The sequence below is a fragment of the Rhinoderma darwinii genome, chromosome 3 (assembly GCF_050947455.1).
Source record: "Rhinoderma darwinii isolate aRhiDar2 chromosome 3, aRhiDar2.hap1, whole genome shotgun sequence".
Taxonomy (NCBI): domain Eukaryota; kingdom Metazoa; phylum Chordata; class Amphibia; order Anura; family Rhinodermatidae; genus Rhinoderma; species Rhinoderma darwinii.
Window position 1 is genome coordinate 20447394 of NC_134689.1, and position 23651 is coordinate 20471044.

Here is a 23651-nt window from a genome sequence, read left to right on the forward strand (position 1 = left end):
CCCCCTGTAGATAACACCATACAGCCCCCTGTAGATAACGCCATACAGCCCCCCTGTAGATAACGCCATACAGCCCCCTCTGTAGATAGCGCCATACAGTCCCCCCTGTAGATAGCGCCATACAGTCCCCCCTGTAGATAGCGCCATACAGTCCCCCCTGTAGATAGCGCCATACAGTCCCCCCTGTAGATAGCGCCATACAGTCCCCCCTGTAGATAGCGCCATACAGACCCCTCTGTAGATAGCGCCATACAGTCCCCCCTGTAGATAACGCCATACAGCCCCCTCTGTTGATAGCGCCATACAGTCCCCCCTGTAGATAACGCCATACAGCCCCCTCTGTAGATATCTTGAGATTCAGTCCTGCTTGATAGGTAACAGTGCAGTAAGCTAAGCATGATAAGATCATCTAAATTATTGCATCTCAGTTGCATGAGTGCTTTGTGTTATATTCAATGATTCAATTTAACCTAAGTCTCTAAATGTGGGCAAAGAAAATAAAAAAACTATACTCACCTCCTCCCTCGCCTCCGTTCACCCGCCGCAGCCCCCATCCTCCTGTCTCGGTCTGTGTTACAAGTGTACAAGGCTGCACTGGTGACGCGCTGCCGATGGCACGTGACCGCTGCTGCCAATAACTCCTCATTGGTGTGCTGCTGAGGACAGTAGTTCCACAGCAAATCGCTGTTGAGGGCATTGATTGGCTGCAGCGGTCATGTGCCATCGACCGCGCGTCACCACAGCAGCTTTGTAAACACAGAAAGGGATAGGGGCTGCGGAGGGGGAACGGAGGCGCCGGAGGAGGTGAGTATAGGTTTTTCATTTTCTTTGCCCACATTTAGGGACTTAGTTTAGATAAGAATTTAACCCGGAAAAAAATGTGTTACTTGTGTTCTAAACTGGTAATAAAATGTACAATATAAATCTTCCTTCATAATTTTTATTAGTAAGGTTTATTTTTATATGCATATATATGTTTAGGTAACTTTGTCGGTATTGGGGGGGGGGGCGGGGGGGCCCTGGCACATTATCTGCACAGGGGCCTTTTGCAGTCTGTGTCCGCCACTGGTCAACTCCGTTCGGCGCTCGGCTGCACCGGCCGCTTATTGACCGGTGTAAAAGGGCCTTAATTCTTTGGTGCCTGAGGTATATTGTCATCATCTCCCACGTATTACATAGAAATACTGACAAGGTAATTGCATATTTTGTGCCTTTGTTTATAAAGATGTGTCAGGGAGACGTTACAGAGAATTAGAAACACACTGCTATCTCTTCATCGGTTTATTGTAATTTGCTTTATTTCTTCAGTTAATCACACCTCATGCCATCCGGGTGCAGACCCCTCCCCGACACATCCCAGGAGTGGTGGAAGTTACATTATCCTACAAATCCAAGCAATTCTGCAAAGGAACACCTGGAAGATTTATATACACAGGTAGGATTCATGTACAAAGCGCATGTCTTATATCTGTGCTTACAGGAAAACGAAATACCAGTCTACTAATAATTAAAGAGGTCCTGATATCTGATCATTTATGGCCTGAAGAATGAAAATATTAAATGGACACTAACTTTTCAAACAATTTATGCTAATCTAACAGTATACCTGATATAGTTCAACTTTGGAATTTACTTAAAACTTAGTTGTTTTATCCATGCAAATTCTGTGAGAAGTTACTGCCACTAGGTAATCTGCTGTCCACCCCCTGTTGTCAAGCATTGGCCATTAACGATGAACTGTAGATGGTGTGTGTGGGGGGGGGGGGGTGTCACTTCACTGCCTGGCTATAACTTTCTAGGGAGGGGGGAGCAGAGCGAGAGTGTGATTCAGCAACACACAATGCATGTAAGTCTATGGAGGGGGGAGCAGGAAAAGGAAGTAGGAGCAAAGAGAGAGACACATGCTGCTGGTAGGATTTCTATGTCACACCACTGCTGGATTATCAGCTACACTGCTCATTACGTCTGTATAATCTCCTCCATGTTGCTGCAGCCTCTATATATGTGATAGACAGAGATAGGAGAGCAGGATGCTCCTCTTCTATGTGTGTAGTGTATAGAAGACAAGATAGCCGTTAGAGCCTGCAAAGGAGAAAACGGCAAAATAATGCCACATACAATTCATATAATGGCCAGAAATAGTGTTATTCCTCATGTACACACATATGATAGCTTATTCTGAAAAGTACCTTGAAAAGTTATGTATGCTTTAACGTACCATAAATCAATAAGGAGAATGAATAGTTGCTCATAAAGTACGGGAAGACAATACGTCCACTGGAATAATGTATACCACCTACTTGTAGATAGATTGTTTAGCAGGCACTTATTCTGTGACTACCTCAGTCCGCCCCTGAGTCTGCCTCTGACCCCTGATCGGCCAGGAAATAGAGATCAATCATATAGGAGCTGAGAGCAACACAAACATATTGGCAAACACAAAGTCAATAAAAGCCCAATGCAGAAACTTCATTCATCATCTGAGCGAGAAAACTCAGGAGAGAATAAACCCATTGCCAGCAATTGTCTGGGAGACCGAGATGAGACTCGTCACTGTATTGTCTCTCAAACCAGGTCACTGCCTTGAGAATGGTCTTGAGCTTTATTACTGACTGGAGATGAAATTCGATCAATCATTGCTACTGTAACAAGAGTTATAAGTCCAAATTTGTGCAATTTTCTGACTTAATAAATACTTTATTGATTAGTACTTTATTGGGGCTGATCTGGGATGGAAGCCCTATATTGTGACTTGTGAATTGGGGGTGAGGACAATATATTGGTGCTGATCTTTAAATTTGGAGCACTGCATTGGGACCGTTGTAAGTTAAAAGCATTGAATTGGGACTGATCTTTAGAAAATGAAATTGGGATAACTCTGGAATGGGTGTGGGGCATTGGCAACATTCAAGGGTTAATGCGCTGCAATGTTACTGATCGGGGAGAGCTCTGTCTTGGGATTGGTTAGAAAATATTGTAGACAGTATTATTAATAGTGCACATTGGGCCTCTTCTATCAAATCTACAGAATGGAAAAAGTGGAACAGTTGGCATATTGACCCCAATCGTGGTGCCTGAGGGGGCTTAAAGACTCTTCTACCACATAATAAGATATCAGTAATATAAATGGCACATGGTAGGTGGGGGGCCCTGTTACAGATTCAGTATTGGAGCCCAAGAACTTGAGGTTACCCCTATGTAATGAGACGTGCATCTGCGTTATCATCACATGATCAGGACTGCTGCTTGCTGTCATCCAATAGGAACCTTCATTGTTTACATCCAATGAATACAAATCTGTCCATGGTCATGTGATGTACACACAGGTGCACAACTCGTTACAGTACGTGTGTCAGAGCCATGTTCCTGTGTGTCCATCACATGACCATGGACCAAATTGTATCCACTGGAAGTAAACAATGATGGTTCCTATTGGGTGACAGCAAGCAGAGATCTTGAAAACGGTGAGAAATTTATACACAAAGTATATTGAAGAACTGTATAACTCTCCATTATACAAAGAATAACCTTTATTTGCTGAAACGCTAAAACCCCTTTAATATTTGCATAAATGTTGGCAATGGTCAATGGTAACCCAGTACGAAATGTTTTTTACGGCTAAGTTTAAGTTACGCAATTGAGATTTTGTTTGCTTGCTGCTTCATGGCTAATGTTAGGCTCACATAACCTGTACTGGTTCCTTTACTGTGAACAAGAATATTTGACAGATAGTTTCTCAATGGCAATAGAAGGGTTAATGTCTTTCACATTTGGTTTTTTTTGTGTTGGGCTTAGGATTTTTTGTTATTTCACATGAATTAAAGCCTTAACCCGAGTTCCCCACTCTTTAAAGTAATCAGAAAATTTATAGAACAGCGGATAAAATAATAAAAAAAAAGGTTGTAGGGATATCGACCCCGTGAAAATAATAACACGACTCATCTGTAGGAAGAAGAAAAATGAAGCAGTAGAAGGGGGGTGTCTGGTGCGTGCTGCTGTGTGTATTGATCCAGAGGACAGAAGCACACGTTCTTCTTCTCATTAGCTCTTGGCTCCATGGTCTCGTTACATGGACACCGCAGCGCTTAGAAGGCGGTGGAAAGGGGGGGTGGAAGGAAGGATCGCAGCCTCTGACCAAGAAATAGGAAACAGATCCGAAGCAGCCATGGCCAAACTCACTGTCACCTTCCCACTGTGACAGGACGGCTCCTTTTTCATCCTCCCCGACTTGACATAGGGGTAATTATACCACTGACATCCTAACAGCGATTTCCCAGTGGATGAGGCCCCCTGGAATATGTGTCCATCACTCCAAAGGAGACCTGGCCTTTTACAAGGGTCAATGAATAATTGAAGGTTGGCACCAGTTAAACACACATTTGGCGCCTGTTTAAGAATTTGGGGCTATTTGACCAAATGTACAATATCCAATTGTAACCAATCAAATTATAGGAGTCATTCTTCTAGTACAGATTAGATCAAATGAAAGAAAGCATTAGTTGTTAATGACTACAGCTATTGTAGCCTTCAATTTCGCGCGTCTTCTGCTGGTATCGTCAGCTACAAACTGTACAGTCTCACCGAGGAATGTTCTTGGAATTGGGTAAGAAACTAGTGTACCCACAAAAAATAGGCAAAACATTCAAACTCCATGTATTTTTTTCTATGGCCTAACCGGTACCCAGTTAGTGATATAAGGCAGCATACTGCACAATGGACATTTCCAAAAATGTTGAGGCCATCACAACAAAAAGCTAGCTCCACCTATGTTGATGTGCCCAGGGTCAACTCCAGTTCAATTAGGGGGCCCGGGTGACAAAGTCACAGTAGGCCTCCTGTCTACCCCACACTCTGCTTGAAAAGCATGAAACATTTTTGCCCCAATCTCCATGCCCCCCCCCCCCCCAAGCCCTTGTGTGCCCTGGCATCTTCCCAGGTTTTATGTGGTGCTGAAGCTGCTCTGCAAAATGCATATGACTTCACAGACCCATTATTCCTTGATCAGGAAACCAAAGTTCTCTTATGGAAAGGAGATTTCTCCATTCAAGGGGGTTAAAAAGACAGCATCTGAGCCTGGCATGGGCCTTTGGACCTTAGGTTGGACCTATTATGGAAGGTGCCAACCTAAGCAGTGTTTCAGTTCTCTTGAAGCATGACGATATTAGCAAAATTTTCCCCCAAATTTGCCCAATGGTCTTATTGCCTTTTTCATCCTACAAGGGATGGAAAGGGGTGAATGCAACAAAGTGTCAGGGCATGCTGGCATCAACCAACACCGGGTGGAAGGTTAAAATTAGCTTTTCTTTCTTTTCTTTTTTTCCCCACAACTTGCAAAGCCCTTGACCTTTTTCAATTACCCCGTTCAGGTGTTTGACCAATATTTGGGACCTCAAATTCATAAATGTTCCTTCAAAAACTAGGCTTATGTGTCACAATGTAGTTGTACGCCACTGCAGAAATGAACTGAAGCTGCTATTTTTGCACTTGACATGACTTGTAACTTTATTTGATGCCCATTTTAGCCTTTTTGCCTTTTTCTACCTGCTCCACCTGGCTTTCCTTCACTCCTCGAGCACCCACCCGAAATCTGCAGCTGTTTCCTAATCAGACACTTTGGACCAATTCTCCTCTAGTATCGGAGCTACAATGCTCACAAATCAGGACCGGCCCTTTACAAGTGTCAAAGACACAGCTGCCGCTTTTAGTCGCAGGTTGAAAACTTAAAAAACCAAATTTGGTTCCTTTTCTAAACAAGCCACAAACCTCAATCTACACTTAACTTCCAAAATGTCAAATTTATGAGGAGAGAAAGCAATAAAACGGTTACAATCTGGCGTTTGGTCCCTGTCTGTCGGCTCCCAGCTGCCCCTTTTCTTGCAGAATGTGGCTGCCCTAAGTTTATTAAAGGTTTTACCACTTCTCACTTCTGCTTTCTGCTAAATGGCGGGGATAAAACATCTAACTGCCTGGAGAGTTGTCTGTGTCACAGCGTGTACATCTGTCTGCCGCATTCTGAGATATAGGGACATCATCTGAAGAGTCTTCTACTGCACGCCTAGAAAATGGCCTCAATCTGCTATTTTTTTCTGACTGCTGTTGTGTCGTAAAGTCCTCGAAAAACGGCTGAAAATACGGAAGCTGAACGCCTCCAAACATCTGGCCATTGATTTCAATGGAAAAAACTGTGTTTCGTTCCGATGGGATGTTTTTTTTACACGGCCGTTTGAAAAAGCAGCACGTAAAAAAAACACCCCATAAAAAGAAGTGCATGTCCATCTCCCCTCAGAGGTAAAGTGGAAAAATGAATGGTGATCACAGGGATTCCATAAAAAGGGAGAAAGACCCAGGGGACAGAGTGAAGCCCAAAATAATCGTAAGCCTTTTGCGTGGGGCCCCAATTCACGTTTCGCTATGGGGCCCCATGGTTACTTGTTAGAGTATGTTCACACGGCAACGCAAAATACGTATGAAATTACGGAGCTGTTTTCAGGAGAAAACAGCTCCTGAATTTCAGACGTTTTTGCATGTACTGGCGTTTTTCGCGGCGTCTATTATGGACGTAATTGGAGCTATTCTTCATTGGAGTCAATGAATAACGGCTCCAAATACGTCCCAAGAAGTGTCCTGCACTTCTTTGCTGCGGGCGTCATTTTACGCGCCGTCTTTTGACAGTGACGCGTAAAATTACACCTCGTCTGCACAGAACATCGTAAAACCCATTGCAAGCAATGGGCAGATGTTGCAGACGTATCGGAGCCGTCTTTTCAGGCGTAATTCGAGGCGTAAAACGCCTCCGTTACGTCTGAAAATAGGTTGTGTGCACATACCCTTATGCTTCTGTTTATATAATTTCTAAACCCCCTGTTACATTTGTGACTTTGAGTAGAGTTGTACCTATAGAAAAACCCTGGCAGAGGAGAAGAAAGTCCCCTGCCAGTCCTAACTGGGCCCCTCAACAGCAAAGCATCATTTATAGCACTGGTCCACTCAGTTCTTTGGGCCCCTCAGGCTCCAGGGTCCAGGTGCAGCTGCAAACTCTACACCCCTATTAGTCAAGTCCCTGTAAGAGATTGGATGGATGGACGGACGGACGGACGGACAGACAGATAGATATTGCTCTTTTATGGATTAAAGTCCTCCACTTTTGGTATTTCACCATGATATGCTGGAGAGCTGCCTATTTATTTTTTTTGCTTTATATATATTTCTTTATTTATTTTTTTACCTATTATTTATGTAGCACCAACATATTCCACCCACAGTACAGAGATTGTCTTCATCGTCACTCTTTGGCTGGGTTCACACACCCTATTTACGGACGTAATTCGGGTGTTTTTAACCTCGAATTACGTCCGAAAATACGGCTCTAATGCGCCGGCAAACATCTGCCCATTCATTTGAATGGGCTTTACGATGTTCTGTGCCGACGGTCATTTTTTTTTTTACACGTCGCTGTCAAAAGACGGCGCTTAAAAAAGACGCCCGCGTCAAAGAAGTGCCTGTCACATCTTGAGACGTAAATGGAGCCGTTTTCCATTGACTCCATAGAAAAACAGCTCCAATTACGTCCGTAATGGACGCTGCGAAAAACGCCTGCACATGCCATTACGGCTGAAATTCTGGAGCTGTTTTCTCCTGAAAACAGCTCGGTAATTTCAGCCGTAACGGAGGCTGCCGTGTGAACATACCCTTGCTCACAATCTAATTTCCCCATCTCACACATAGATTTTTTTTCTGCCATGTTGAACTGCATGTAAAAAAATGCCAGCTTTTTGAAAAATGTTAACAGCCTTTTTTATGGTGGTTTTGGTGGGGATTTTAATTTGGGGTTATTTTGTACATGCTTTTTTTTCAGGTGTTTTTGAAATCCTATAGAAAAGCCTATGGGAAAAATGCCTATAAAAAACGTCATACCCAGAGAATGCTGCGTTTGGAAAAAAAGCCACTGACCACAAAATTGCCTCAAAAACGCCACAAACTTAAACGTAGTTGAACGTAGTGCATTTTATATTTCACTATGGGCTTTAATGTAACATCCGGCCGCAATAAAAAAACTAATCAATAACGCTGTTAAAAAATGCCACGAAGAAGGCACAAAAACTGTGTGTGAATCCAGCCTAAGGGTATGTTCACACGCAAACTCAAACACGTCTGAAAATACGGAGCTGTTTTGAAGGGAAAACACCTCCTGATTTTCAGAAGTTTTTTGAGTAATTTGCGATTTTCGCTGTGTTTATCGTAGAGTTTTTAAAGACCGTTTTTGGAGCTGTTTTCTATAGAGTCAATGAAAAACGGCTCCAAAAACGTCCCAAGAAGTGACTGGCACTCCTTTTTCGCGGCCGTTTTTTTACGCAGCCGTTTTTCAAAACGGCCGCATAATAAAACAGCCCGTTGGAACAGAATGCAGTTTTTCCCATTGAAATCAATGGGCAGATGTTCGGAGGCGTTCTGCTTCCGATTTTTCACAGGGCAATTCTCTGCAACGAGCATTATATGAATGCTTGTCTGCCTGATAATCGCCCAGTGTAAAAGGGCCTTATGGTTTTGTGTGCACAGGGTGGATACCCTGCGTGACAGTACGCTGCGTATCCGACCTAGAATCCGCAGGTAATTCCGACCGAAAAATCACACCAAATTGCGGTGCAGACTTTCGAGCAGAATCTCCGCTGCGGAAAACAGAGTTGGAAAAACAAAAGCCGATACTTACCCCTCGAGTGTTGCTATAGCGACACATCCCTCTGTTTCCCTGTGTAGCCCGGCCTCCTGTGATGACGCTGCAGTCCATGTGACCGCTGCAGCCTGTGATTGGCTGCAGCAGTCACATGGGATGAAACATCATCTCAGGAGGTCGAGTTGCACGGAAAACATAGGAACAATACGCTGTAGCAATGTCCGGGGATAAGTATAGACTTAAAGACATTTTATTTTAAAAAAAATCTGATTTGCGATTTTTTTGTAGCAGAATCGCAGCTTTTCTACTGCAAAAACCGCAACATTTGCTGTTTGTTTCTGGTTTTACTTCTCCATTGAATTCAATGAGGAAAACCTGCAAGAAAAGTGCAGCGATTCCGCAGCATAATTTGACATGCTGCAGAATAAAAAAAAAACGCACCGCGGATCAATTTATGAACGTTTTCTCAGCAGCGCTTGGAGATTTGTTCAAATATCATCCACTTTGCTTCTACCGTATTACGCTGCAGATTTTCCACAATAAAAATCCACAACTAATCCGTCCAGTGTGAACATGACCTAATGGAATTTTACCAGCATATTGTAGGTGTACTTCCCACTATATATTAATACGTAAAGTCAATGGAAGTCCAGTTTGCAGCAGGGAGGAAGTGCTAATAAACTGAGAAAGTAGTAAACACATGGCATTACCACCCTATGGAGGTGAATCACATAAATTGGCGCTTCATATGTTTCTGGGAACAAAGCTGAAGATGACGGTTTAATGATGTCACGTCAAGCTGATTAGTAAGTTCCTAATTGAGGACCCGACTTTAGACGACTAACACAGGCAGACACCCAGACTTCCACTTATCCAGCTTGGTGCCAGTGCGGAGGGGTTAAACAAGGTGTGCAGACAAGGAATTATGCCCTCCATTACATATGTCTCTAGTATGTACCACTGTGTATTCTCACCGGCACGCAGACACTTTCAAAGGCCCAATATATCGTGTCAGTCCTCCACTTTAAACCTCACAAGCATTACTTCTGATTATTTAGCTTTTAAGTGTCTGCTCTGCGCTGCGTTCTGGGAGACATGAGATCCAGGAATCAGAAATCAATGCTAATATAATCAGGAAACTGTGGAAGATGCTTCCTCGTGTTACAGAGGCTCCAACATCAGACCATTATATATCACCAAGCCTGGAGGACGGAGAAAAAAGGAGACCACATAGCTGTTGTCAGGACGGGGTGGGAGGTTGTGAACACGTTCTATGTTTAGTGTGATGTAGCAGAGTTGAATTGCCACTTGAATCTTTAGAGCAAGGCTGACCTGCAGCCCCATGTAAACCCATGGATAACAGATCTTGATATTAAATGACATACTCAGCTCTACTACATCTGTGTTATTTGTTCTAATCTAACGCGAGAAGCGATAAAAATATACGTGTATAATTTATAAATGTTAGATAAAGTACAAACACAATTGTCAAAATGTATATCAATACCAGAGGTATAACTTGAAGCATCCTGACCCCAGGGCAAAATCTGTAATAGGGCCCCCCACCTACAGTAAGTACCAAGTGCCATTCATAATACTGGAGTTTACTTACATGGCAATGGGAACAATGGGCCCCTGCGGGTACCAGGGCCCAGGAGCAACTGCTACATTCGAATTCTCTATACCCGTACGAGTGTATGTACAAATCACATATGAAAATGTACACAAGTTATGCCAGTGATTGGCAATCTGTTTGGAAACTACAACTCTCAACATGCCCTGACAGCCGCAGGCCACTGCAGGAGGAACGGCAGAAGGAAAATGCTTACTGCTCTCAGCAGAATAGTGGTGCAAAATAGTGGATGTCCATACACCCTGGTTCACTATCACATCTCTGATCAGTAAAAAGAGATTAAAGAGGGACGGTCATACTTGTATTCCCCATAAAATAACAATTCTGGAGCATCTTTCTTAGAATTTTGCATTGTGTCGTTCCTCTGTTATTCCTCTTAGAAATTTACGAATAAATGGACAACTGGGTTGGGTGTGTCCCTACACAGACTGACACTGTCCAATCAGTGCTGACAGAGTGAGACTGTGTAGGGACGCGCCTCTTAAACTAGGGGAATGGTAACACCCAGTTGTCAATCTATTCATAAATTTCTAGGAGGAATAACAGAGGAACGGTGGTAAATCAGAGCGAATAAACTTCAATTTAGTTTGTTGGCTTACTGATTGGTGCCAACCAGAGGTTAGTGGTCATGATAGTAAGGGGTAGGAGATATGCTGCAAAGGAGGGGACAGATGAGCTGCAAAATCAACAAATGTCCATGGAGCAAACTTTGGGGAGGCTAGTCATTTGTGTGCGGATCTTCTACAGTGGACTTGGCCAGATGGAGGAGAGGCAGATATTAGTCTAGTGACACTTTTACATTTGATTTTAAGTTTAGTTTTGCCTACAAAATCACAGCCTATAATGTGTATGTGACATGTGCACAGGCTACAAGGTGGCACCACTTACCTACCAGGATACATTCCAATAGTGTCCATAGGGTAAACAATTACTTGGTCATTGCCCAAAAAATTTCATTCAAAAATAATGTTATTATTGGCCTATAGCGTTTACCCAGATGGATGGGGGTTTTAATAAACTAATTTTTTTGGAGATTGTCCATGAGAGAACGGACAGGTTGGCAAACCTGCTTATCTGTGAACTGGCGTCAGCCATTGACAAATTGCCTATGAATGGAACTTGCATTCAGTATCTCAACCTGGAAAGGTCAATTTGGAGTGGTGCCCCCACATGGCAGCTCTACTTCCTGTGGATGGGACATTGTCGATGATTCCGCCTTGGTCATAGGAGACAGTATATCAAAGTATAGCACTAACCATTAGGCCTGTTTCATGCGAGCGTTGAATACGTCCGTGTGACGGCCGTTGAATTAACGGCCGTCACTTCACCGGACCTTGTGAAGAGTCCGTTAAAAAATAGAACATGTCCTATTTTGTTCCGTTTTCACAAATCCCTCCATAGACTCAAGTCTATGGGGATCCGTGAAAACAGAACCCACACCGGGGCACTTCGGACATGAAAAAAGTCACATTTATCACGTCCGAGTTTCCCCATGCTCGTGTGAATCTAGTCCTAAGGCCTCATTTACACGAGCGTGTGTGTTTTGCGCACGCAAAAAAACGCAGCGTTTTGCGTGCGCAAAAGGCACTTGACAGCTCCGTGTGTCATCAGTGTATGATGCGCGGCTGCGTGATTTTCGCGCAGCCGCCATCATAGAGATGAGGCTAGTCGACGTCAGTCACTGTCCAGGGTGCTGAAAGAGTTAACTGATCGGCAGTAACTCTTTCAGCACCCTCGACAGTGAATTTCGATCACAATATACAGCAACCTGTGAATAAAAAAAAAGACGTTCATACTTACCAAGAACTTCCTGCTTCCTCCAGTCCGGTCTCCCGTCCCTCTCTTGACATCCGGCCCCACCTCCCTGGATGACGCGGCAGTCCATGTGACCGCTGCAGCCTGTGATTGGCTGCAGCCTGTGCTTGGCCTGTGATTGGCTGCAGCTGTCACTTGGACTGAATTGTCATCCCGGGAGGTCAGACTGGAGGAAGAAGCCGGGAGTTATCGGTAAGTCAGAACTTCTTTTATTTTTTTACACGTTCATGTATATTGTGATCGGAAGTCACTGTCCAGGGTGCTGAACCAGTTTAACTCTTTCAGCACCCTGGACAGTGACTGTCTCCTGACGTCGCGTACCCGAACATTTTTTGCCGAGTTCGGTCAAAACGAGTTCGGCCGAACCCGGTGAAGTTCGGTTCGCTCATCTCTAAGACACTCCGTTTGGATGTTTGTAAACAGAAAAGCACGTGGTGCTTTTCTGTTTACATTCAGAGTTTGACAGCTCTTGCGAGAATCACGCAGTTCGCACGGAAGTGCTTCCGTGCGACCTTCATGGTTTTCACGCACCCATTGACTTCAATGGGTGCGTGATGCGCGAAAAACGCAGAAATTTAGAACATGTCGTGAGTTTTTTTCAGCGCACTCACGCTGAGCAAAACTCACGGACTGTCTGCATGCCCCCATAGACTTGTATAGGTCCATGCGACCCGCGTGAAAAGCACGCGAGTCGCACGGACGTATATCACGTTTGTGTAAATGAGGCCTAAGGGTGACAATTTGGAATCCTTTTGGGAAACGAATCGAAACTTGATTCAGAATTTTTTCTTGGTATAATTGCATTACAAAATTTTAGTACATGGCGACAAATGAAAGTTACATTTCTTGCAAGGAGAGACTACAAGGTGTTATATCACCAGAAGTGGAACTACAACCAAGAAATACATTTATTCTGTAGATAATCTTTCAAGGACCGTACGCCTTGCTGGGAGCCAGTAAACCATCACGAGCTTGTTACCTGCTCAGAGCAGAGTAATATGTATTGTCGCTCAGCAATTGTGCTGCTGCAATTCACCCCCTCTCTGTCTGACAGTGTTTATCTAAAATACTTTCCCTGCCGAGCGTTCTGGTTCCAGCAAACCATGTCTTATTGGGCGACCTTTTCATTCCCAGTGAGATGGGCTGAGCTCGTCAGATAAAAGCAACGAGGCAGAGAACAGGAGAAACGCAAGTTACGAAAATCGGGGCATGATTGAAAACAAGATGTGTTAAATCAATGCTCTTTATCGCCTGCCTGTTTTCTGGCAATTGCTGCTCTCAGCTCATTCAGAGCACAAACGAGATGATAAAAGTAGTGTCAGAGAGCTCGCCGGGGTACGAGGGACGCAAACCTGTTTATCACACACGCTCCATGCATCTCCACTCCTGTCCCTGATAACCGCCGTTGTCACAACTCCCAGACAGAATCGTGATGAACAATTACATGAGGAAATGTGACTGGGGAGAGGAATTTGACTGAGGAGACAGACTCAATAGCACGAGGATATAGATAGATAGATAGATAGATAGATAGATAGATAGATAGATAGATAGATAGATAGATAGATAGATAGATAGATAGATAGATAGATAGATAGATAGATAGATAGATAGATAGATAGATAGATAGATAGATAGATAGATAGATAGATATGGGATAGATAGATATGGGATAGATAGATATGGGATAGATAGATATGGGATAGATAGATAGATAGATAGATAGATAGATAGATAGATAGATAGATAGATAGATAGATAGATAGATAGATAGATAGATAGATAGATAGATAGATAGATAGATAGATAGATAGATAGAACAGATTAAGGTCCCATGCACACGACCATGCTTGTAATCACACTCCGTAATTACGGGCACGGCAGGCCGGGGACAGTCGTCCGCATTTGCGGGCCGCGCTCCTATTATAAAGTACGGGAGCACGGTCCGTAAAAAGCAAAAGATAGGACATGTCCTATCTTTTGCGGAAGTTTTCTACGGCACGGACACCTTTCCGTAAATATACGGGAAGGTGTCCGTGGACAAAAGAAGTAAATGGGTCCGTAATTGCGAACTGTAATTACGGTCCGCAATTACGGACCCACCCAGTTCTATTAGCCGCGGACACCTTTCCGTATCGGAAAGGTGTCCGTGCCGTAGAACCGTGCCGGGAAATATAGAGCATGTCCTACTTTTAGTTTTTTGCGGTCTGTGCTCCCATACTCGGTATGGGAGCACGGCACGAAAATGCGGCCCGCGGGTGTCGGCGGTCGGCCGTGCCCGCAAGCGCAGGCCGTCATTATGGATTATGCATGAGGCCTAACAGATGCATAGGAGGTGAATTGTTAATTCAAGTATAAACAGATAGTAGATAGATATGAAATACACAGATAGATTAGATAGATTTGCAGCTAGAGGAGATAAACAGATAGAAAGGAAAATGATAGATAGATAGATAGATAGATAGATAGATAGATAGATAGATAGATAGATAGATAGATAGATAGATAGATAGATAGATAGATAGATAGATAGATAGATAGATAGATAGATAGATAGATAGATATGAGATAGATAGATAGATAGATAGATAGATAGATAGATAGATAGATAGATAGATAGATAGATAGATAGATAGATAGATAGATAGATAGATATGAGATAGATAGATAGATAGATAGATAGATAGATAGATAGATAGATAGATAGATAGATAGATAGATAGATAGATAGATAGATAGATAGATAGATAGATAGATAGATAGATAGATAGATAGATATTAGATAGATAGATATGAGATAGATAGATAGATAGATAGATAGATAGATAGATAGATAGATAGATAGATAGATAGATAGATAGATAGATAGATAGATAGATAGATAGATAGATAGATATGAGATAGATAGATAGATATGAGATAGATAGATAGATAGATAGATAGATAGATAGATAGATAGATAGATAGATAGATAGATAGATAGATAGATAGATAGATAGATAGATAGATAGATAGATAGATAGATAGATAGATATGAGATAGATAGATAGATATGAGATAGATAGATAGATATGAGATAGATAGATAGATAGATAGATAGATAGATAGATAGATAGATAGATAGATAGATAGATAGATAGATAGATAGATAGATAGATAGATAGATAGATAGATAGATAGATAGATAGATAGATATGAGATAGATAGATATGAGATAGATAGATATGAGATAGATAGATAGATATGAGATAGATAGATAGATATGAGATAGATAGATAGAGAGAGAGATAGATAGATAGATAGATAGATAGATAGATAGATAGATAGATAGATAGATAGATAGATAGATAGATAGATAGATAGATAGATAGCTAAATATTGGCAGAAGTAGCTAAAATCAAATCCCCTTGTAAGTGGAAAACTATTGCTCAATTCCCAGCACAGCGAGAACATTAGCAGACAGATACACTCCCTATTCTCAGATCGCTGCGCTGTCACATTTTATGACACAGAAGAGGTCCCAAATGATTGTTCATTGATCTCTCCAAAGATTCCCCTGTTTCTCCTGAGAATTCAGCTCACTTATCTCGTGGTGTGTATTTAACTTGGATTCTGAAACTTAACAGCAAAACTTTCTTCTTGTGCAGGGAAGGGGGAGGCCATACTTTTATTCCGCTAAAATTGACTTAGAGTAAAAATGCCCCCCCCCCTCATTTTTCAGTTATCAAATGCCAACATAATCATCGACTGATGGGTTCAGGTTTTTTTCTTATCACTTTTGTAGTTTTTGAAGGAATTAATGGCTTCAAAATGTGGTTATTTTCTCTGAATCCCCAAAGTGGCTTTAGCAGCAATCAATGGGAACAATACGATGTGTATTTTGGAAGCTCTAACAGGTAATATTATTTCAAATAAAAATATAATTAACTATTGCAGTTTCCGAGAGAAAAACATTGTAAACATTTTTTATTTTGTTCTGTGGCTTGAAGCACTTCAAGTAGTGAATTACCTGTGCTTGTATGGGCGCACATTACAGGAGAGCTCTGCTTTGGGAGCCCCATTCACTTGTTATAATATTCCCCAAAAACATGGCATAATACATAATATAGAGGCAGCCCCTTCAATTAATATAGGTCCCGAAGAGAGTTTGCCCCAGCTCAGGTTGGCCCCATTTCCTTTTTTGATGGGCGCTGACAGAAAGCACTCTCCATGGGCACCTACATGCTCCACAACAAGAGTGACACCAGCCAATACTCCTGTTGGAATGGGTAAGCAGTTGTGTGAGCCCGCAGTATGAAGGGGCCAAATTTTTATTGTTGCTTTTGGCCCCCCTCTTCTTTAAGTAAAAATAATGTATGGATTTATGCAAGGGCAAACATGACATAGAGGCAGACCATTTCGCTTCTATGGGGCCATTGGACAGACGGTGTCCATCCATGGTTGATACCATCACCTTTGCAGTTGGGTGGAGAGAATCTGTACAGAACACCCCTCTACAGACTAACTGCATTGTTAGCAGACGACCCAAGGGCCATTGAAGTTTGTGGATGGGGGAACCAAACGTCTGCCCCTTCTGTCCTGGGAGGCAAAACCTGGCACCATAGTGGGAGCTCAATTTTATCTTTGCTTTCGGGCCGCGTCTCTTCTATGTACAACACTGAGTAAAAAGGGGTACATTTTTTTCATGTTGTGTTGACAAAAAGTGACCTTGATTTGTAGCTTCTTTAAATGAATACATTAAGAAAAAATTATATTCTTCATATGTAGACGCTGCGATGTCACTAGATCCTACGGAAACGCACGGTTGTAAATACCAGTAATATCAACCTAAGCTTCTTCGGCCAAATGCAACTCAGCGTAGTTGTGCGATTCTGTAGTAAATGTAGTAAAAAAAAAATAATACAAAAAAAAGTTTTGCCAAGTTTTCAGTACTTATCTTGATGGCTCTGCATTCACAGAAGTAATTATTGGCTTTTTACTCACCTATGTGAAGTATTGTATTCTGTAAATGGATTTGTGGCCACTTTACCAGAGACTTTTTTTTATATATATATATATATATTTATATATTTAATCCTCGCTACCTTTCTTTTTTTTTTTTTCTTTAATTTTTTTTTTCCTTTTTACATATGAAAGTATGAGCTGTCAATCAGACGACTTTAAGGATTATTTCTTTCGTAGAAATGATTGATCGCCATTTAGATTTTCAAGTTGACAAGTTAAAGGATTTTATTGGTGTAATTACGCTCTTGCACTCAGTCTCTTTCAATTTAAATGTCCTTTTAAAAAATACGGAGAATTCTCTACCTGTCGGGGGAGAGGGGGCAGTGGGATTGGGGAGGGATATTACAACGCCTTCCATTACCGCAGGGTCAATTAGAATCTCACACAATTTCACTAATAATCCCTTTTTACATTCGAGAGAAGTGAATTCATTGAAGCTCTTGTGTTTTTTAATAGATGGACAAATGCGGGGAGGGAAAGAGACAGGGAAAGTGTGCCAATCCCCGGAATCATGTTTAATAGTACAGTAGATGAGATAAATGATCTCTATCAGCTGTCAGTAACACAGATCCTCTTCATGCCAACAGAGACGGCAAAAGCTCCCACATTCCTATTGTCCTAAAGAAACTACTTTATCCTCCTGAAAGGAAGAACACATTAGATTATAGACTATATGCATTACTTCTTAAAGGGGACATACATATCAATTACCTCATGACTTCAGTGTGACTACTATGTTTTTGTGGTCAGAAGTAAATACCTTTTCTAGCATTGCATTCCCAATCTGCCATCACCTTGAGTCCAATGTAAAACCTGTAAAAACAGGAAAAGCAATAGAGAGAGAGTAGGGGTGGAGGGAGGAGAGAGCATGGGCTGTGAGTTTCTATGAAGCCAGGGTGACTCTGTGACAAAAGGAAAGCTCCATAGATATCAAAGTTGACTACTGTCACCTAGATACTTCTTGGCCCTAGCCAGAAAAGGAAGAAGAGGTCTGAAGCACATTAAGAAGAGTTTTTCAGTACAATATTGACTTTTCATCAATGATGTACTTTAAGATAACGCACCGATACATTATATAGACACAAGTATTGGGACACCTCTTAACCATTGAATTCAGGTGTTTCATTCAGTCCCTTTACCACAGATGTATAAAATCCAGCACCTCACCATGCAGTCACCTTTAGGGTAGGAACACACACAACGTATTCAGTGCGTTTTTCCGGCGGAATTTCCACTGCGAAGCGGCGCCGAAAGAAAAAAAAGTTCATACTTGTCCTTCTTCTCGGCGCGTAGTCAAGCCTCCTGGGATGACGTTGCAGGCCATGTGACTCTGCAGCCTGTGATTGGCTGCAGCGGTCACATGGCCTGCAACGTCATCCAGGGAGGCTGGACTGGAGAAGAAGCAGGGAACTCTGGGTAAGTATAACTTTATTATTTTATTTTTCTTATGCGATTTTTGCGGCGCATTGCTGTGATTCCGCTGCAAATATCGCAACACATACTGCTTTATTGCGGGTTTAAGCACCCCATAGAATTCAATGGGTAAACCCGCAACAGAAGAGTTGCGTGTCCGCAGAATTAATTGACATGCTGCGGTTGAAGTAACCGCACCGCAAATCAATTTATGTTGAAATCTCACCCACACTGCTGCTACTGTAATACGCTGTGGATTTCCAGCAATTAATCCATTGCGGAAAATCCGCAGTGTTTACACCGTGTGTGTTCCTACCCTTACAAACATTTGTGAAACAATGAGTCATTCTAAAGAGCTCACTGAATTCTGTTTCAATATGTCTTTATTAAACAGTTGAGACATCAGAAAGTATATAGGAACAGATCCACTCACAGGTAGAATTAAATAGTTAAAGTCTCAAATTATAATTACATAGTTAATTCCTATGAGTTTTAACATTTTGAGAAAATGGAATTCAAAATAATATGAATAATTAAAGAAAGATAAATAAAATAAAAGTTGTGAAAAACATATATAGGTCATCAAAAAAGAAAAAAGATGTATACAACAGACAATGTATTAACTTCCACTAGAAAGGGAGTGGGGCGGCATATACACAGTTATAAGTGTGGTCCTATAATAGGATGCCTCCGTTGCAATATGGCATTTTCTCCGATCAACTGTGAGTGATATTGTTGAAAAGTGAAAGCGTTTAGGAAGCACAGCAACTCAGCCACGAAGTGGTACCCCGTAAAGTTAGGCTGGATTTACACGAGCATGTTAGGTCCGTAAAGGACGGAACGTATTTGGGCCGCAAGTCCCGGACCGAACACAGTGCAGGGAGCCGGGCTCCTAGCATCATAGTTATGTACGACGCTAGGAGTCCCTGCCTCGCTGCGGGACAACTGTCCCGTACTGTAATCATGTTTTCAGTACGGGACAGTAGTTCCACGGAGAGGCAGGGACTCCTAGCGTCGTACATAAGTATGATGTTAGGAGCCCGGCTCCCTGCAGTGTGTTCGGTCCGGGACCCTGCGGCCGAAATATGTTCCGTCCTTTACGGACTGAACATGCTCGTGTGAATCCAGCCTTACAGAGCGGGATCACAGAGTGCTGAGGCACAAAGTGCATAAAAGTCACCAACGCTCTGCTGACTCAATAACTGCAGAGCTCCAAACCTCCTCTGGTATTAACATCCACACAAAAACTGTGCCACAGGAGCTTCATGACATGGGTTTCCATGGCCGAGCAGCTGCATGCCAGCCTTATATCACCAAGCACAATGCCAAGCGTCAGATTGGATGGTGTAAAGCCGCCGGCACTGGACTCTGGAGCAGTGGAAACGTGTTCTGTGGAGTGATGAATCACGCTTCTCTATCTGGTAGCTGATGGACGAGTCTGGGTTTGGTGAATGCCAGGAGAACATTACCTGCCTGACTGCATTGTGCCTACTGTAAAGTTTGGTGGAGGAGGGGTAACGCTATTGGGTTGTTTTTCAGCGGTCGGCCTAGGCCCCTTAGTTCCAGTGAAGGGAAATCTTAATACTTCAGCAGACCCAGACATTTTGGACAATTGTTTGCTTTCTACTTTGTGGGAACCGTTTGGGGTTCGTCCCTTTTCTATTCCAGCATGACTGTGCCCCAGTGCACAAAGCAAGGTCCATAAAGACATGGTTGGGTGAGTTTGGTGTGGAAGAACTTGACTGGCCGCACAGTGTCCTGACCTCAACCCCATTCAACACCTTTGGGATGAACTAGAACGTGGATTGTGAGCCAGGCCCGCTCGTCCAACATCAGTGCCTGACCTCACAAATGCTGTTCTGGATAAATAGGCAAATATTCCCACATACACACTCCAAAATCTTGTAGAAACCTTCCCAGAAGAGTGGAAGATGTATTGCTGCGAAGGGGAAACTAACTCTATATTAATGTGCATGGAATTAGTATGGGATGTCATAAAAGGTAGGTGTAATGTGTCAGTGTCCCATATAGTGTAGAACATTACAAAATAATTATGAGTTGCGTCTAACGATAAAGTTAGCTATACTACATTAACATACTCAGCTCTGCAACATCTGTAGACTATCAGTATATTTTGTCTCCTTAACTATATAAAGAAGTAGTTACATTATTGTTCCAATTCTGATCTAGAATAAAACATCTGGTTAAAATATTTCCAATCTGTCGACAGGTCTGACTACTAAAATAAATGGCTTTATTGTCATCACATTGTCCTTGAGTAAAAATGATAGTAATTCATAGAAATAACCATTCTCTGAATGTCTCTTTCAGCTCTAAATGAACCAACCATCGACTATGGATTTCAGAGGCTGCAGAAAGTAATACCGAGGCATCCGGGAGACCCAGAAAGGCTTCCTAAGGTAACAGAGGGCATGATATTTGTCCACAGCTATAATACTGTAAGAGGTTGTTTGGAGGGGCGGCCGGCAAACTGCCCTTTGAGATCCATAATAATGGCTAGATGCATGTAGTGCCTTGCTGAATCCTGGACACTGGAATGGCAAGACTATGGGCACCAAGGAGCCACATGACAGAGGTCCTAGAGCCATAGGTGTAGCACATTGTCACACCTGTCATCTATAGCAATCTATGAGTTAATAGTACACAAGGTGAGAAGACAGATTTTGTATTTTTTTAAATTTATTGACAACATGGCGTTTTTTCTTCCTCCTTTTTTACCCCATGCCACCTAGATAACCAATGAAGCCTCCATAGATGCATTGCTACCATGTGTAATATAGTTTGGTCTTATGGCCAAGGGTGCTTGTTACCTTTTTACTAAGGCGGAAAGTGAAATGGCGTCCCAAGTTGCAGGTGTGGACCTTGTATCTGCTAAAATGCTGCCCCCTTGCAGTCAGGGAAGGGTGTGGCCTACGGTAAAGTTCCCACCTCAACTCAAGGATGGTGCACCCCTGCTTAAAGTCATGAAAAATATTACAGGTTAATTTTTTTGCTACAATTATTCAATAAAAAACGTTAAACACAGAATTAAAAAAACAGACATATGTTGTTGCAAAAAAAGGTGCCCATAAGGGCATCGAAAAAATAATTACATTTTTTTTAACTTTTAGCGCTCACATGAATAAAAGAAAAAATAGGCAGAGAGAATTCTGTATCTCCCAAAAGAAAACATGGCCTTTATCCCCGTTCCGGAAACTCGGGCCCGGACACCAGCAGAGCGTCTTGGCAGCCCACAAGACATTAGAAATATATTTTTCTACATGTCTTAGCCCAGGAATCCCTTAATCCAGTTAATGAAACTATCATTAGCCGCAGTTTGAAGGAAGGTAAAGTTACATCATTTCCCAGTTCCTATACAACTCTTACTGCCAATAATAACATTTCTCTTTTCACGTCTCTGTGGACTCCTCTCACATACACTCAATGTCACTACATCTCCTCACGTCCGTTCTCTTTCCTCAGTTCTCACATAGTCCCGTAGACCTCAGCATGCAGAATCCATCCTTCACCTGCTCACACATATGTTCTTGTCATCCCTCCATCATATGTACTATACACCACACGTACTTATATTCTCCTTCCTTTACTGTGAAAACAAATCTATGGTCAGTCTGAGTGCACCAGTGATTGAAAGCATTAAAGTCTTTAGAGAGCGCTTTATGAATTATACATCATAATACAATTACATGCCATTACAGCTGAGGATTAGAGCGAGCTGACAGGGTCTTGGAATGTAAAGATTTGGGTTGGCTTCAGAAGATGAGTCTTTAGTGTTTGGATTGACAGGAGGAAGGGGTAAAGAAAAGTACTACATACCCATATCATGGGAGGTATGGAAATGAACAGCCCTCGTACTCACTAAATAAATAAGGGAATATAGCTACAGCAATTACAGATAAATGGAAACAGTTTTAAAAATAGGTTGCGCAATTATTTGGGCCGAAAACCCGTCATAATCAGTTGTAGATCATAGTTCTGTCCATTTGTGGTTCCACTAAGGCCCAATTTACACAGCATTGCTTTAACGCTGATTTTGATGTGGAAACCGCGTTGTAGTCAGCGCAAAAAAATCCCCTAAATCTCACACACCAGTCGGTTCTGTTTTTATTATGGATTTCAGCTGGCGGAAAAAAAAAATTACGAGATGGGAATAATCCTTTGAGGGTCCATTTAGATTATTGGGATTGAGGTGCAGTTGGAACCGCATTGAGAAACCGTATCCGAAAAACTGATAGATTTTACCGTGTGTAGAATCGCATGAAAACGCGATTCAAATCGCATGCGCTTTATGTGGTTCTAACACCTCAACTGCAAAGTGTGAATGGGACCTAACTGTTAATACCCATAGCATTTACTTGCTTGTGCGTCAGGTGTATCCCTGGACAGTGCAGGGTTAAGGGTTTCATTGTGTATTGTGCACCGGGGCGTGATCCTACATACATGTGTGATTACATGCACACACGCGGGCCTCCGCTGGAGAGAAATCTTGCTGAGATTTTGTCCCATCGGCTCACTGGTGCAGTAACAGCACAATTGTTCAGAATTTATTCCCGGCACCATATGGTCCGCTCATTACCATACACTCAGCGTCCATATGGAAGCCTGGGATGTGAACTCTGCTCAGTGGAACTGCCAGATGAGCATCTCTGTTTGTGTCATCTGCCATATTTACGTTGTTATGGCAACACAACATCAATAAAAAGTAGACGTTGGCATTTCTCTCTCAGTATCCAGCCTTAACTCTTTCTTTGGGCAAAAGCATTTGAGATAATTGCATTATATCAACTGCCCTGGATGGCAGAGGCTTTATCATTGGATCAGACCTAATACATTGGTTCAAAGAAATGCATATTATTGAGGGATATAGGCACAAATATGAGGTAACAAAAAACAGCCTATCATATGTCTTCTTTTATGCTGTAAACTGTATTAACAAAATAAGAGATTTAATCTGATTGGTTGTTGTGAGAACAACCAAATTGATTATACATGGGAATCTAGTTGCTATGGGAAACTGCTCCAGTTCAGTTGTTTTATGCATGAGGCCTACTGTATTTAGATTGCAATGAGCCTGAGCCCGGTGAATTCACCGTA

General features: G+C 42.3%; 1 protein-coding gene and 1 long non-coding RNA gene across 4 annotated transcripts in view; one reads left to right on the plus strand and one right to left on the minus strand.

The window, feature by feature from the left end:
* Positions 1–23651, plus strand: part of EBF1 (EBF transcription factor 1) — a 329952-nt gene that overhangs the window by 279268 nt on the left and 27033 nt on the right. For all 3 annotated transcript variants that reach the window (XM_075856089.1, XM_075856090.1, XM_075856091.1), the window contains 2 exons: positions 1309–1435; positions 20868–20956. In XM_075856089.1, coding sequence (XP_075712204.1) covers positions 1309–1435; positions 20868–20956 — 216 coding nt within the window. The remainder of the gene's footprint in view (positions 1–1308; positions 1436–20867; positions 20957–23651) is intronic.
* LOC142748811 (uncharacterized) lies at positions 17573–23243 on the minus strand. Its single transcript, XR_012882313.1, has 4 exons — positions 23134–23243; positions 21368–21508; positions 17884–17936; positions 17573–17763 (listed from the first exon to the last, which is right to left on the minus strand). It is a non-coding gene; the product is annotated as an uncharacterized LOC142748811 (long non-coding RNA).